Source organism: Papio anubis, chromosome 12 (genome assembly GCF_008728515.1).
Source record: "Papio anubis isolate 15944 chromosome 12, Panubis1.0, whole genome shotgun sequence".
In the NCBI taxonomy this organism is placed as follows: Eukaryota; Metazoa; Chordata; class Mammalia; order Primates; family Cercopithecidae; genus Papio; species Papio anubis.
This window is the reverse complement of record NC_044987.1, coordinates 85,930,247-85,946,419: the sequence shown is the minus strand read 5'-3', so window position 1 is coordinate 85,946,419 and position 16,173 is coordinate 85,930,247. Positions and strand designations below refer to the sequence as shown.

Here is a 16,173-nt window from a genome sequence, read left to right as displayed (position 1 = left end):
ATGGAGCTGCACAGATTCTCAACAGCCTCTCAACTAGAATCTGCTTAAGCCCGCTGAGTTTCTTGGGGTAGGGGCCACAAGCACCACAGCTGCAGCTGCCTGCTGTCTAAGCCCTTTGAGCTCTTTGAAGGAGGGATGGCAGCCAGCACTGGGACTAATAGCCGCCTAACACACTAAGCTCCCTGGGCAGGGGAAGATGGCAGGCATCTCTATAGCTCCAGGCTGTGCTTTTCCTGTGCTGGAGCCAGGGAGGCTGGACGGTTTGTTCACAAGAGGTGTCCCCCACAGCCCAACATACAGTCTAATGTGGCAGACTGCAGCCAGAGTACCTCTTCAGGCCTTCTCACTGGGCGGGGCCTCTCTGCAGGAACTCCAATAACTCCAGCCAGGGGCTCAGGGACAGAACTGTGATCTCCCTGGGCCTGGGTCCCTAGGGACAGGGTTGGCTGCAGTTTCTATAAAACAGCAGACTTAGCCTTTCCTCCTCTTAATTCTGAGAAATCCAGGCAGCTCAGAAGACTGGGTTCCCCCCAAGCAAAGCACACCCCCTCCACTAAGAGACAGTAAAAGTGCTTCATTATATTGCCCCCGTACCCCGCGCCACCCTCCAACAGGGGGTGTCAGACACCCTATGCAGGAGAAATCCTACTGGCATCAGCTTGGTGCTCCTCAAGGTCAGAGATCTCAGAGGAATGAGCAGGCACCCATCTTTTCTGTTCTCCAGCCTCCCTGAGTAACATCTACAGGCGTGGGGGTGAATAGGGCCTGAAGGGAACCCCCAGTCAACTGCAGCAGCCCTACAGAAGGGAGACCTGACCATTGAAAGAAAAACAAACAGAAAGCAAGAACAACAGCATCATCAGCAACAAAAATGTCCCTACAAAAACCCCATCTAAGGGTCAGCAGTCTCAAAGATCGAAACTAGACAAACTCATTAAAATGAGAAAGCATCAACAAAAAAATGCTGAAAACCCAAAAGGCCAGAGTGCCTCCAAATGACTGCAATGCTTCTCTGGCAAGGGCACAGAACTGGACAAAGGATAAGAAGAAATTGACAACAGTAGGCTTCAGACGATGAGTAATAACAAACTCCACTGAGCTAAAGGAACATGTTCTAACCCAATGCAAAGAAGCTAAGAACCTTGGTAAAAGGTTAGAGGAGGTGCTATGTAGAGTAACCAATCTAGAGAGGGATATAAATGACCTGATGGAGCTGAAACACACAACACAAGAACTTTGTAAAGCATACACAAGTATCAACAGCTGAATCGACCAAGTGATTCTATGCACCCAATAAAGGAGCACTCAGATTCATAAAGCAAGTTCTTAGAGACCTACAAAGAGACTTAAGACTCCCACACAATAATAGTGGGAGGCCTTAACGCCCCCACTGTCAATATTAGAAAGGATGTCACAGTTTGAAAACCACGTTGCTGAAATAAGGCATACAGACAGATTAGAGAAAAAAGAATGAAAAGGAATGAACAAAGCTTCTGAGAAATAGGGACTATGTAAAAAGACAGAACCCATAATTGATCAGAGTACATAACGAGATGAGGAGAATGGAAACAAGCTGGAAAACACACTTCTGGATACCATTCAGCAGCATTTCCCCAACTTAGCAAGACAGGCCAACATTCAAATTCAGGAAATATAGAGAACAGCAAGATACTCCACGAGAGGATTAACCCCAAGACACATAATTATCAGAGCCTCCAAGGCCGAAATGAAGGAAAAAAATATTTAGAGAAATCAGAAAGGAAGGCCAGGTCACCAACAAAGGGAAGTCCATCAGACTATCAGTGAACCTCTTAGCTGAAACCCTACAAGCCAGAAGAGAGTGGGGCCAATATTTGACATTCTTAAAGAATTTTCAAACAAATTTCATATCATATCATATTGAATTTCATATCCGGTCAAACTATACTTCATAAGCAAAGAAGAAATAAAATCCTTTCCAGACAAGCAAATGTTGAGGAATTTCATCACCACCAGACCTGTCTTGCAAGAGTCCTGAAGGAAGCACTAAATATGGAAAGGAAAAGCTGGTACTATCCACTGCAAAAATACACCAAAATATAAAGATCAATGACACTATGAAGAAACTGCATCAACTAGTGTGCAAAATAACCAAATAGCATCATGATGACAGGATCAAACTCACACATAACAATATTAACCTTAAATGTAAATGGACTAAATGCCCCAATTAAAAGACACAAACTGGCAAATTTGATAAAGACTCAAGACCCATTGGAGTCCTAAATTCAGGAGACCTATCTCATGTGCAAAGACACACATAGGCTGAAAATAAAGGGATGAAGGAAAATATACCAAATAGAAAGCCAAAAAAAAAAAAAAAAAAGCAGGGATTGCAATCCTAGTCTCTGATAAAACAGACTTTAAACCAACAAAGAAGAGTGGGAGACCTTAACACCCCACTGTCAATATTAGACAGATCAACGAGACAGAAAATTAACAAGGATATTCAGGACTTGAACTCAGCTCTAGACCATGCAGACCTAACAGACATCGACAGAACTCTCCACCCCAGATCAACAGAATATACATTCTTCTTAGCACCACATCACACTTATTCTAAAATTGACCACATAATTGGAAGTAAAACACTCCTTAGCAAATGCAAAAGAACAGAAATAATAACAAACAGTCTCTCAGACCACAGTGCAAACAAATTAGAGCTCAGGATTAGCAAACAACTACATAGAAAGTGAACAATCTGCTCCTAAATGACTATTGGGTAAATAACAAAATTAAGGCAGAAATAAGTAAGTTCTTTGAAACCAATGAGAACAAAGACACAATGTATAAGAATCTCTGGGACACAGCTAAAGCAGTGTTTAGAGGGAAATTTATAGCACTAAATGCCCACAAGAGAAAGTGAGAAAGATCTAAAATCAACACCCTATCAATCACAATTTAAAGAACTAGAGAAGCAAGAGCAAACAAATTCAAAACTAGCAGACGACAAGAAATAACTAAGATCAGAGCAGAACAGAAGGAGATAGTGACATGAAAATCCCTTTAAAAATCAATGAATCCAAGAGCTGGTTTTTTGAAAACATTAACAAAATAGACCACTAGCCAGACTAATAAAGAAGAAAAGAGAGAATAATCAAATAGACACAATAAAAAATGATAAAGGGAGATCACCACTGATCCCACAGAAATACAAGCTACCATCAGAGAATACTATAAACACCTCTGCACTAATAAACTAGAAAATCTAGAAGAAATTGATAAATTCCTGGACACATACACCCTCCCAAGACTAAACCTGGAAGAAGTCAAATCCCCGAATAGACCAATAATATGTTCTGAAATTGAGGCAGTAATTAATAGCCTACCAACCAAAAAAAGCCCAGGACCAGACGAATTCACAGCCGAATTCTACCAGAGGTATAAAGAGGAGCTGGTACCATTGCTTCTGAAACTATTCCAAGCAATAGAAAAAGAGGGACTCCTCACTAACTCATTTTATGAGGCCAGAATCATCCTGATACCAAAACCTGGCAGAGAAACAACAAAAAAAGAAAATTTCAGGCCAATATCCCTGACAAACATTGATGCAAAAATCCTCAATACAATACTGGCAAACCGAATCCAGAAGCACATCAAAAAACTTATCCACCACCATCAAGTTGGCTTCATCCCTGGGATACAAGGCTGGTTCAACATATGCAAATCAATAAACATAATCCATCATATAAACAGAACCAATGACAAAAATTTGTCTTGGTTATCTCAATGGATGCAGATTATCTCAATAGATTATCTCAATAGATGCAGAAAAGGCCTTCAATAAAATTCAATATCCCTTCAGGTTAAAAACTCTCAATAAAATGGGTATTGACGGAACATATCTCAAAATAATAAGAGCTATTTATGAAAAACCCACAGCCAATATCATATTGAATTGGCAAAAGCTGGAAGCATTCCCTTTAAAAATCAATACAAGACAGGATGCCCTGTCTCACCACTCCTATTCAACATAGTATTGCAAGTTCTGGCCAGGGCGATCAGGCAAAACAATGAAACAAAGGATATTCTAAGAGGAAGAGAGGAAGTCAAATTGTCTGTGTTGCAGATAAGATGATCGGATATTTAGAAAACCCCATCGTCTCAACCCCAAAACTCCTTGAGCTGATAAGTAACTTCAGCAAAGTCTTAGGGTACAAAATCAATATGCAAAAATCACAAGCACTCCTATACAACATCAATAGACAAGCAGAGAGCCAAATCATAAATGAACTCCCATTCACAATTGCTACAAAGAGAAAAAAATTCCTAGGAATACAGATAACAAGGGATCTGAAGGACCTCTTCAAGGAGAACTGCAAACCACTGCTCAAAGAAATATGAGATGACATAAATAAATAGAAAAACCTTCTATTGTCATGGAAAGGAAGAATCAATATCATGAAAATGACCATACTGCCCCAAGTAATTTACAGATTCAATGCTATTCCCATCAAACTACCATTGACATTCTTCACAGAATTAGAAAAACTACTTTAAGTTTCATATGAAACCAAAGAAGAGCCCGTATAGCCAAGACAATCCTAAGCAAAAAGAACAAAGCTGGAGGCATTACACTACCCGAATTCAAACTATGCTACAAGGCTACAGTAACCAAAACAGCATGGTACTAGTATCAAAACAGACATACGTACCAACGAAACAGTACAGAGACCTCAGAAATAACACCACGTATCTACAACCATCTGAATCTTCAACTAAACTGACAAAAACAAGCAATGGGCAGAGGATTTCTTAAAATCAATAAATGAGATGATATCATAGAGGAAGTTTTATCAGAGACTGGGTTGGGGAGGAGAAGATGGGGAGAGGTTGATCAATGGGTACAAAATTATAATTAGATAGAATAAATAAGTTATAGTGTTCTATTACACAGTAGGGTGACATTGTTTAACACTTAGGTATTTTACATTACAAAATAGGTAGAAAAGAGGCTTAGATGACCATCGCAAAGAAATGATAATTGCCATGAGGTGATGGTCATACTAAATACCCTGAGTTGATCATCATACAACATACATACGTTCAAAACATCCAATTATACTCCTAAACATGTACGATTATAATATGTGAATTAAAATAAACATACTAGCTAAACAAATACAAATCCCTACGAACAAAAATTTACACTAAATCAAAAGGGTGTGCCACATTTTTTCTCACTACTGAGGGACCAATATTGTTAATATTTGATTGTAATTTCTTGAAGTTTCAAAATTCAGAAGACTGTATGTGTATTCTAGAAAAAATGGAATCAAGTAAACTTTTATATCCTTATATAACTGCATTTCATGTTCTTAAATAATATTCACATAGCATTTTAATAGTTTATATGATACTACCTTATACAGAATTTGAATAACTTTCTTTTATTTTTGGTTATTTAAGGGGGTCTCTTTTCTAATATCTACTACTCTAAATAATACTATAACTGATAATCCTTCTATATGAATCTTGGATTATTGATAATTCCTTTAAAATCGAATATTGGAAATTAATTTTAAAAAAGGTTTGTCCTTTACTAGATTTGAATAGAATATAACCTTATTGTAGCAAATCTAGAAAATTCAAATATGTGATAAATATTAGACAATATGTAAAGAAAATAAAAATTACTTACATTCTTCCTTTCAAGAGGTAACTCTAGAAAATATTTTGATCTATACTTGCCATTATTATGTATATAGCTGTAAATGCTCTTTAGTTTGAGTTTTGATATTACCATTGCCAGATATATTTTAAAAATCAGGTTGATGTTTACCCAGGAAGCATTATTTCTTTATCTAAATGCTGGATTAATTTGCACAACAGGTAATTATCTTTTTATTTAATTTTTTAAAAAATGTAATATGGTGCCTATGATAAGACTGCTTTACTAGTTTGTGATATTGTTTTACAATTTCTTTCATGATTGACAATCTACTTAGAATATCTACTTTTACTTTAAGCAGTTGTGACTATTTATCTTTTCCCCAGAAAGGCTTACATTTTCTTGAGAGTTTTCAAACTTACCAGCACGAAAATTACATGGGTTGGGGGAACGGTGGATGGGGAGACGTCGATCAATGGGTACAAAATTATAATTAGACAGAATAAATAAATTCTAGTGTTCTATTACACAGTAATATCTTTTTTTTTTTTTTTTTTTTTGAGGCTTGGTCTCATGTTATCATTCAGGCTGGAGTGCAGTGGGGTGATCACAGCTTATTGTAGCCTTGACGTCTGCTCTCAATTGATCCTCCCACCTCGGCCTCCTGAGTAGTTGGGACTACAGGTGTGCACCACCACACCTGGCTTTAAAAAATCTTTTGTAGCAATGAGATCTCACTGTTGCCCAGGCTGGTCTCAAACTGCTGGGCTCAAGTAATCCTCCTGCCTTGACCTCCCAAAGTGTTGGGATTACAGGCATAAGCCACCATGCCTGGCCCCTCTTCTAATATTTTAATCTCCTTTACATCTATAAATGTATCTGGTAAGATGATTTGTGGCTATTTACCTATCAAATACCATCAAGTATGGCTTCTCACTGCCCACAGTGGCCAAAAAAATAACATCATATCCAAACTCTTTACATACCAGTCACACCTCCAAAGCTAGGCACTGATTTACTTTTCCAATCTTATTTTTCTTTATTCTAATATGCTTCACAGACACTTCTCATTATTTCCTTAAGGGCAAAGAACATGCATTTCTGTGCTTCTGTCCATTTGTGGGCTGAATTTCTTCAAACAACAATCTCCTTTCTGCTCTTTCTTGGCTGATCAGAATAAGCACCCTCTCTGTTTCTGTTCAAGTCTTCTGATCCACTATCATAAAACTTTTCATGAGCAATAGATGACTTTTTTCTCACCTTACTCAGGGCCCCTTGTGCTTCAACAATTGTGCATTCTTCATTGAATTCTTCAATTCTCTTTCCCCACTAGACTATAAGATCCTGGATTGCAGAACTATGACCAGTTACTATTATTAATTTTTTTGTCAACCAACCTACTTACAATAAGAAATGAGTCAATTTAAGATCAAATTGGGCGACTGCTTGTGTGACCTAGAAATAAACACAACTACTTAGTTATCTTTTCCCAGATAATAGGGCCAGTTGCAATAACCTCTGTCTACTGAAAAGCTGTCACAGTTCGTAGTGATTTTGTTACAAACAAGATGTTTTACTATATACCAGAAAAGTATCAGCAAAAATGTAAAAATCTATAGTGTCTGTGCTGAAAATGACTCTTCCATCAATGTGGTGCTTGTGCAGTGCACAACCTATACTATCTTATATATACTACCATATAGGTTTCCCACTTCTATGCATTTTTTTCAATGTTTATTGTAAATTTTAAATTATGAGTCAAGAGCATAAATTATTTTATGGCTCGTTTAGACATAACGTAAACAATATTCTCTTTCTACAAATTAAACTGGACCTGAGCAAAGCAAACTCCAGTAGAAGATGTTAACTACTGTCCTCATAATAATGTGTACTCATTTTATAACCGTGACTGTTCACTTTTCTCTTAAGATCTTCTCTGATTATTGTTTTAAAGTTGAATAGCAAATGGTCTCAACTCCCTCCAGGCTAAACAAGTAATGTCAGTATCAATCATATGTGGAACCAAATGCATATTATCTATCTATATTACCAACCTTATTACTTATGTATTGCTCAGCTATATCAAAGAAATTATCTCATGATGTAAATATACTAACATTAACACTTAGTATATGCAAGTTATTTTAGCTCTTTGAATCTCAGTTTCATTATTTACATAATGCAGGATACTGGAGCTGTTGGAAGAATTAAATATATTATCCTTAATGTGTCAATAGGTGCCTTCTATTTTCAGAGGAAATTGGTTCCCATTGATAGACCTTGTTGAAGACATAGGCCTATGCATACTGTTGTGCCATCAACCATGGACATTTTGTCCATAAGTTATTAAGTGCACGTGATGTTGAAAAAAAAGGTGCTTTCTTTGAGTAGCTAGCACATAAAAATACTGGATGATTTAAGTTAAATAAGCAGTTGAAACATGAGGAACATGGTCATATAGAGAGTCAAAGAAGATAATAAAGGCATCGCAATGCCACAGCATGCCAAACTATGACAAAATGATATAGTTAGGCAAAACCAGTTATCTTTCTTATAGAACAGAGCAGGTGTGCAAAGAGAAGCACTGGGAAAAGGAGAGAAAGGAAAGAAGGTAGAAAGGGAGGGAGGGAAGGAGGGAGAGGGAGTGAGAGGAAGGGAGGGAGAGCAAGGAAGGGAGGGAGAGCAAGGAAGGGAGGGAGAGGATGTGAGAGAGGGAGAGATTACGGGAGAGAGACAGAAGAGGAGAAGGAAGGAGAGGAGAGGAGGGAAGGGGAGGGGGAAAGGGGAAGAGAGGGGAGGGGAGGAGAGGAAAGGTGGGCAGAGGAGAGGAGACGAGGGGAGAGGAGAGGAGAGGAGGGGGAGGTGAGGAGAGGAGAGGTGGGGAGAGAGGAGAGGAGAGGAGGAGAGGAGAGGACAGAGAACAGAAGAGGAGGGGGAGAACAGGAGAGAGAAGAGAGAAACGCTAGATTCAGAGAAAGAAAAATGGAGTAACTGCCTTATTGTTTTTCATTTCTTGTGAAGACTAGTGGATAACAATACTTCGCTTTCAAAAAGATTTTCCCATATCTTTCCAACAAGTTTTCTTATAAAATGGAGTTTATTAGGATGATTTTAAAGCCCAAACAATTCTTTATTTGTTTGAAAAGTGCATAGCACCATCTCTAGTACACACTAGATACTAAAAGAATGGAAGTTATCACTAATCAGATTATAAACTCAAAATGCAGGGAAGATAATACAATTGGAATTTATTTTAATTTCAAAAATCTATCATCTAAACCAGAAAGATGAAATCTTTTCTGTTAAACTGAGTTGTCATTGACAGAAATGTGGCTTGGTCTTATTTTGGCTTCCATGTAAATACATTTCAAATATAAAGGAAACATAGACCTCTCCCCTTTCCACCCCTTTTTTATCTACTGAAGAATAACCTTATAGACACTTACAAGATTCAGCAACATAATGATTATGAAATTGATACAGACAGCAGCAGCAGATGTTGCAAACTGCCAGTATTGTTTGATGAAATTCCACTTGAATGATGCAAACTGTTCCATGACAACCAGGCGGTACACCACGACTCCAAACACTGCAGTGATCACCAAGGATATCTACAATATTAGAGACCAGAAAAAACATCCATATTTTACATCACTAACAAGTCAAAAGCAAAACCATAGATCAAATCTACTGTCCCCAAGAATTGAAGGTATTTACCTTTCCAAGAAAGGATATCTAGATTTAATTTTCTCCTTTAAGGAAGTTATATTCTAATCAAAATAAATAGGACAAAATTTGTTATCACACTAACATGCAAATTCTGCCCAATGTCCTCTTAAATGGAATGCTCATTAGATACAAGATATCTAATCCATCAGGTCAACTCATATAATTTCCATTTTATCTTAGACGATCTCTGTTTCTCCCAAAAAGTATTTTCTTTAAAAAGGTGCACAAACTGCCTTTGTAAAATCCCCATAACCTGTTGTGACTTCTGTTTGTTTAATTGTATGTATTACCAAGGTGTTGGAAAGAATAAGGTTTCTGACGTTCTCAATGTCACAAAATGAGTTGGTATCATTGAACTTACTTCTAAATTTGGAATCCCAAAACATTTTGATATTGATGGCTATACTTTACCATGAAGAATATTCCTGAGACAGAAACAAGAAGACGAGTGACTTTGTCTGAGGAAGGCTGATGTGGTTCAGGTTTTCCCGTGATGGGATTTACGATCTCCATCTTGTAATACTTGGCTTCAAACTGGGGACGAAGTGTTTCCTATGAGAGAAACTAAAGTTATCTAAATATCAAAGCCATAAACTAAAAAAAATACTCCCAAGAGTTGATACAATACTCCTAAATTTGGCCTACTTTTGTATTAAGTCTTCACAATAAAGCAGCCTTTTTAAAATAACATCAAATTGCCTTCCAAATAAATCCTGAGCAGTATTGTAATCAGTATAATTTTCCACTAATGTAATTTAAAGAAACATCACAGAAGTGGTGTGAAAAATACATACTTCATTGATCTCTATTATCTTCATAAAATAATAAATTTTGTTAGTAGGAAAAATCAAGGGAAAAATCTAATGATGGTTAACTGTTTCCAGCCTGAATACTAGGGCAGCAGATAATTTCCCATATCCTGTAATAGCCCAGTTTCGCTATTTCCTTGTATGCTAACATCTTACCTCCTCTTCTTCCCATTCGATAAGGTCCCAAGTATAGGTCAGTATACTCCTTCTCCTTTTCCAAAACTCCAGGAAGACTGTGGCTATAAAATATAAAAATGATAATTCTTTACACAAATCACATCATATTGCTTTTCTTCTTTATATTGATATATCTTATCTCATAATTAAAATTAAATTATTATTAAAGTAATTAATACAATTTTTATTTTTCCCTTTTCTTCTTCTTCCTGTGTTTATACATCATTAATTAGTGTATCTATTAACATACACTGCTAGAGGGGTGTGATTTCTTTTACTGGAACCAAGAAGCAGGGACTTTTTGTCAGCACAGCTCATCAAAATGATGCAATCAATATTACTGAGCTAAATATTGACCCTTTTGACCTGCATATGCTTATTCAAAATCTAAAGACTCAAATAAAGCCTTCTCCAAGAATCACAATAAAGACCATGTGATACTCGTCCAGAACTTACAGCGAGTTGGTGTAGGAGAGAGAATAAAAGAACAAACTCTCGTAGTGAAGGAGAAAAGAAAGACAAGAGAAGAAACTCTCGAATTCATATTCTGGGTGGACTCTACATGGATGGAAAAGGACTCAGTGGAAAAAGTAAAGAAATTCCTGAACTGACAGCTTTTCTGTGTAAACAGCGAGGAGAACGATTGCTGTTTAATTTTTTTTCTAGATGGGCTCTATCTTACACCATTCAAGACTTTGTGGACACAACTAACAACTCACACATACGTTTTAGAAATGTGTGGTACTGGGGCAACCCTCTTTAGGTCCCCTCCCATTGTATGGGAGCTTTGTTTTCACTCTATTAACTCTTGCAACTGCACACTCTTCTGGTCCATGTTTGTTATGGCTCAAGCTGAGCTTTTGTTCACTGTCGACCACTGCTGTTTGCCATTGTCGCAGACCCGTCACTGACTTCCATCCCTCCTGATCCAGCAAGGCATCCATTGCCACTCCCGATCAGGCTAAAGGTTCGCCATTGTTCCTGCATGGGTAAGTGCCCAGATTCATCCTAATTGAGCTGAACACTAGTCACTGGGTTTCACAGTTCTCTTCCATGACCCACGGCTTCTAATAAACCGATAACACTCACCGCATGGCCCAAGGTTCCATTCCTTGGAATCCGTGAGGCCAAGCACCCCAGGTCAGAGAACAAAAGGCTTGTCGCCATCTTGGGAGCAGCCCCCCCCCCCCATCTTGGGAGTGGCCCACCACCATCTTGGGAGCTCTAAGAACAAAGACCTGCTGGTAACATTTGGTGGCCCACGTGAGGCTTCTCCAAAGTGGTGAGTAATACTGAACCACTTTCTTTTGCTATTCTGTCCTATCTTTCCTTAGAATTAGAGGAAAATAACTGGGCACCTGTCAGCCAGTTAAAAACGATTAGTGTGGCCGCTGGACTAAAGACTCAGGTGTGAGGCTTCCTGGGAAAAAGCTTTCTAACAACCCCCAACCCTTCTGGGTTTGGGAGTGTTGTTCTGCCTGGAACCAGCTTCTGCTTTCACAATTTTCCTGGGGAAGCTGAGGGTCGACTAGAGGCAGAAAGTTGTCATCCCGAACTCCTAGCGTTGGCCAGTTGAGATCATGGCACAGCCAGAAGTCTCTACTCAACAGTCGCCCATGCGTGCACCCCTTCGTCTCCTTCTGACCCATACCTCCTGGGTCCCGACCACGACTTTCTTGAAAGTGTAGACCCAAAATTCTCCTTACTTCTGAATCTACTTCCCCTGATCCCTGCCTCCTAGGTACTAATGCTTCAGACTTTCACTTCCACTCCCAAGTATTAGAGCAGGTTGTATCTCCAAAGGGACCTAAGGAAGCTCTACACTGTGTCCTTAAGCAACTAGGCTATGAACCCAGGGAGTCTTGTCCCTGGTGACTCTCCCAATTTAGGCATACAGCTCTCGACATGGGCAGTTATGTGGGAACCGTTCCCCACCACCCTTGCCAGGGCCTTAGAACTGATAACCCAGTATTTTAACAACTGGAACTGGGTCTACAACAACGTAATAGATCAGCATGAAAACAATTGAGTAAGTTATTCCTATCTAATTAATATTCCTATAGCGGCAAATGGGGCAACAAGCGAACGTCCTTCCACTATGTTTCCAAAATTCTTCTACAGAGGCAGAAAGGAGAAAGAGAAAGGCAGAGAGAGAGAGAGAGAGGAAGAGACAGAGACAAAAGGTGAGTCAGAGAGAGAGAGAGAGACAGAAAGTCAAAGGAGAAAGAAAGAGAGAAAGAAAAAGATAGAAATGGTAAAGGAAAAACAGTGTACCCTATTCCTTTAAAAGCCAGGATAAATTTAAAACCTATAACAGATAATTGAAGGTTTTCTCTGTGACACTATAACATGCCAATAGTACCTTGTTGTCAGTGTAAACAAGGGCGTAGCCCAAAACACTGAGACCACTGACAACCCACAGCCTTCCTATCAAAAATCCTTAACCCAGTAACCTGCGAATGGCCCAAATGCATTCAATTGGTAGCAGCAACTGCTTTGCTAACAGAAGAAAGTAGAAAAAGAATCTTCAGAGGAAAACTCATTGTGAGCACACCTCACCATTGTGAGGATAGTTCAGAGCTATCCTAAGTCAAAAAAAGCAAACAGGTAGCTTACTAACTCAAAAATCTTAAAGTATGGGGCTATTCTGTTAGAAAAAGGTGATTTAACACTAACCACTGAAAATTCCCGTAACCCAGCAAATTTCCTAACGGGTGATTTAAATATTAATTACCATACAAAGGTCCAACCAGACCTAGGAGGAACGCCCTTCAGGAAAGGACTATAGATGGTTCCTCCCGGGTGACTGAGGAAAAAAAACCACAATGGGTATTCAGTATTGACAGGGGGACTCTTGTGGAAGCAGAGTTAGGAGAATTGCCTAATAATTGGTCTGCTCAAACGTGTGAGTTGTTTGCACTCAGTCAAGCCTTAAAGTACTTACAGAATAAAAAAAAACTCTATCTCAATACTGAGTCAAAAGGTTACCAACACCCTCTCTGAAACGAATTTGCATAAGAACTGTTGTTTATGCGAATGAATCTTGATGGGGCAGCTGGGTTGTTATGAAATACTCAGGAACCCAGCCCTGGTCTAGGACTCACCCTTGAGCCAAAGGCAATGTTGGGCACGCTGGTAAAGGACCATTAGAATACAGCAGCCTAGACCCGTTTCTTTGTGGTCAAGAGAGGCGGGAAAAGGGGTGCAGGACTGCTACATCGGTGAGCGTAACTAATTCGATAAGCAGAGGTCCATGGGTTGTTATGCACCCTGGAAAGGAATAAGCATTAGGACCATAGAGGACGCTCTAGGACTAATGCTCATTGGAAAATGACTAGGGGTGCTGGCATCCCTGTGTTCTTTTTTCAGAAGTGAAACATTCCCCCCAAGGCAAAAATGCCCCTAAGATGTATTCTGGAGAATTGGGACCAATTTGACCCTCAAGACACTAAGAAAGAAGTGACTTATATTCTTCTGCAGTACTGCCTGGCCACAATATACTCTTCAAGGGGGAGAAACCTGGTCCTGTGAGGGAAGTATACATTATAACACCATCTTACAGCTAGACCTCTTTTGTAGAAAGGAGGGCAAATGGAGTGAAGTGCCACATGTGCAAACTTTCTTTTCATTAAGAAACAACTCGCAATTATGTAAAAAGTGTAATTTATGCCCTACAGGAAGCCTTCAGAGTCTACCTCCCTGTCCCGGTGTTCCCCCAGCTCCTTCCCCAATTAGTAAGGACCCCCCTTCAACCCAAACGGTCCAAAAAGAGATAAACAAAGGGGTAAACAACGAACCCAAGAGTGCCAATATTCCCCGAGTATGCCCCCTCCAAGCGGTGGCAGGAGGAGAATTCGGCCCAGCCAGAGTGCATGTACCTTTTTCCCTCTCAGACTTGACGTAAATTAAAATAAACCTTGGTAAATTCTCAGATAACCCTGACGGCTATATTGATATTTTACAAGGGTTAGGGCAATCCTTTGATCTGACATGGAGAGATATAATGTTACTGCTAAATCAGACACTAACCCCAAATGAGAGAAGTGCCGCCATAACTGCAGCCCAAGAGTGTGGCGATCTCTGGTATCTCAGTCAGGTCAATGATAGGATGACAACAGAGGAAAGAGAACGATTCCCCACAGGCCAGCAGGCAGTTCCCAGTGTAGACCCTCCTCACTGGGACGCAAAATGAGAACATGGAGATTGGTGCCGCAGACATTTGCTAACTTGCGTGCTGGAAGGACTAAGGAAAACTAGGAAGAAACCTATGAATTATTCAATGATGTCCACTATGACACAGGGAAAGGAAGAAAATCCTACTGCCTTTCTGGGGAGACTAAGGGAGGCATTGAGGAAGCACACCTCTCTGTCACCTGACTCTATTGACAGCCAACTAATCTTAAAGGATAAGTTTATCACTCAGTCAGCTGCAGACATTAGAAAGAAACTTCAAAAGTCCACCCTAGGCTGAAGCAAAACTTAGAAACCCTATTGAATTTGGCAACTTCGGTTTTTTATAATAGAGATCAGGAGGAGTGGGCGATGGGATAAACGGGATAAAAAGAATGCCACCGCTTTAGTTATGGCCCTCAGGCAAGCGGACTTTGGAGGCTCTGGAACAGGGAAAGGCTGGGCAAATCAAAAGCCTAATAGGGCTTGCATCCAGTGCAGTCTACAAGGACACTTTAAAGAAGATTGTCCAAATAGAAATAAGCCACATCCTCGTCCATACCCCTTATGTGAAGGGAATCACTGGAAGGCCCACTGCCCCGGGAACGAAGGTCCTCTGAGTCAGAAGCCACTAACCAGATGCAGGACTGAGGGTGCCCAGGGCAAGCGCCAGCCCATGCTGTCACCCTCACAGAGCCCCAGGTATGCTTGACCATTGAGGGCCAGGAGGTTAACTGTCTCCTGGACACTGGCGCAGCCTTCTCAGTTTTAATGACCTGTCCTGGACAACTGTCCTCCAGATCTGTCACTACCCAAGGGTTCCTAGGACAGGCAGTCACTAGATACTTCTCCCAGCCACTAAATTGTGACTGGGGAACTTTACTCTTTTCACCTGCCTTTCTAATGATGCCAGAAAGCCCCCTCTTTTTTTAGCGAGAGGCATTCTAGCAAAAGCAGGGGCCATTATATACCTGAACATAGGAGAAGGAAAAAGGGTAAACATATATGCAGACTCTAAGTATGCTTACCTAGTCCTCCATGCCCATGCAGCAATATGGAGAGAAAGGGAATTCCTAACTTCCAAGGGAACACCTGTCAAACACCAGGAAGCCATTAGGAGATTATTATTGGCTGTACAGAAACCTAAAGAGGGGGCAGTCTTAACATTGCTGGGGTCATCAGAAAGGAAAGGAAAGAGAAATAGAAGGGAACCGCCAAGCAGATACTGAAGACAAAAGAGCTGTAAGGCAGAACCCTCCGTTAGAAATGCTTACAGAAGGACCCCTAGTATGGGGTAATCCCCTCAGGAAACCAAGCCCGAGTACTCAGCAGAAGAAATAGAATGGGGAACCTCATGAGGACCTAGTTTCCTCCCCTCAGGATGGCTAGCCACTGAAGAAGGAAAAATATTTTTGCCTGCAGCTAACCAGTGGAAATTACTTAAAAACCTTCACCAAACCTTTCACTTAGGCATTGATAGCACCCATCAGATGGCCAAAACATTATTTACTGGACCAGGCCTTTTCAAAACTATCAAGCAGACAGTCAGGGCCTGTGAAGTGTGCCAAAGAAATAACCCCCGGCCTTATCACCAAGCTCCTTCAGGAGAACAAAGAACAGGCCATTACCCAGGAGAAG

General features: G+C 40.0%; 1 protein-coding gene across 1 annotated transcript in view; it reads right to left on the bottom strand.

The window, feature by feature from the left end:
• ANO3 (anoctamin 3) overlaps nt 1-16,173 on the bottom strand; it is a 323,668-nt gene that overhangs the window by 54,707 nt on the left and 252,788 nt on the right. Inside the window, 3 exon segments of the mRNA XM_031653387.1 lie at nt 9,097-9,261; nt 9,791-9,931; nt 10,345-10,427. Of these exon segments, the coding sequence (XP_031509247.1) occupies nt 9,097-9,261; nt 9,791-9,931; nt 10,345-10,427 (389 nt within the window).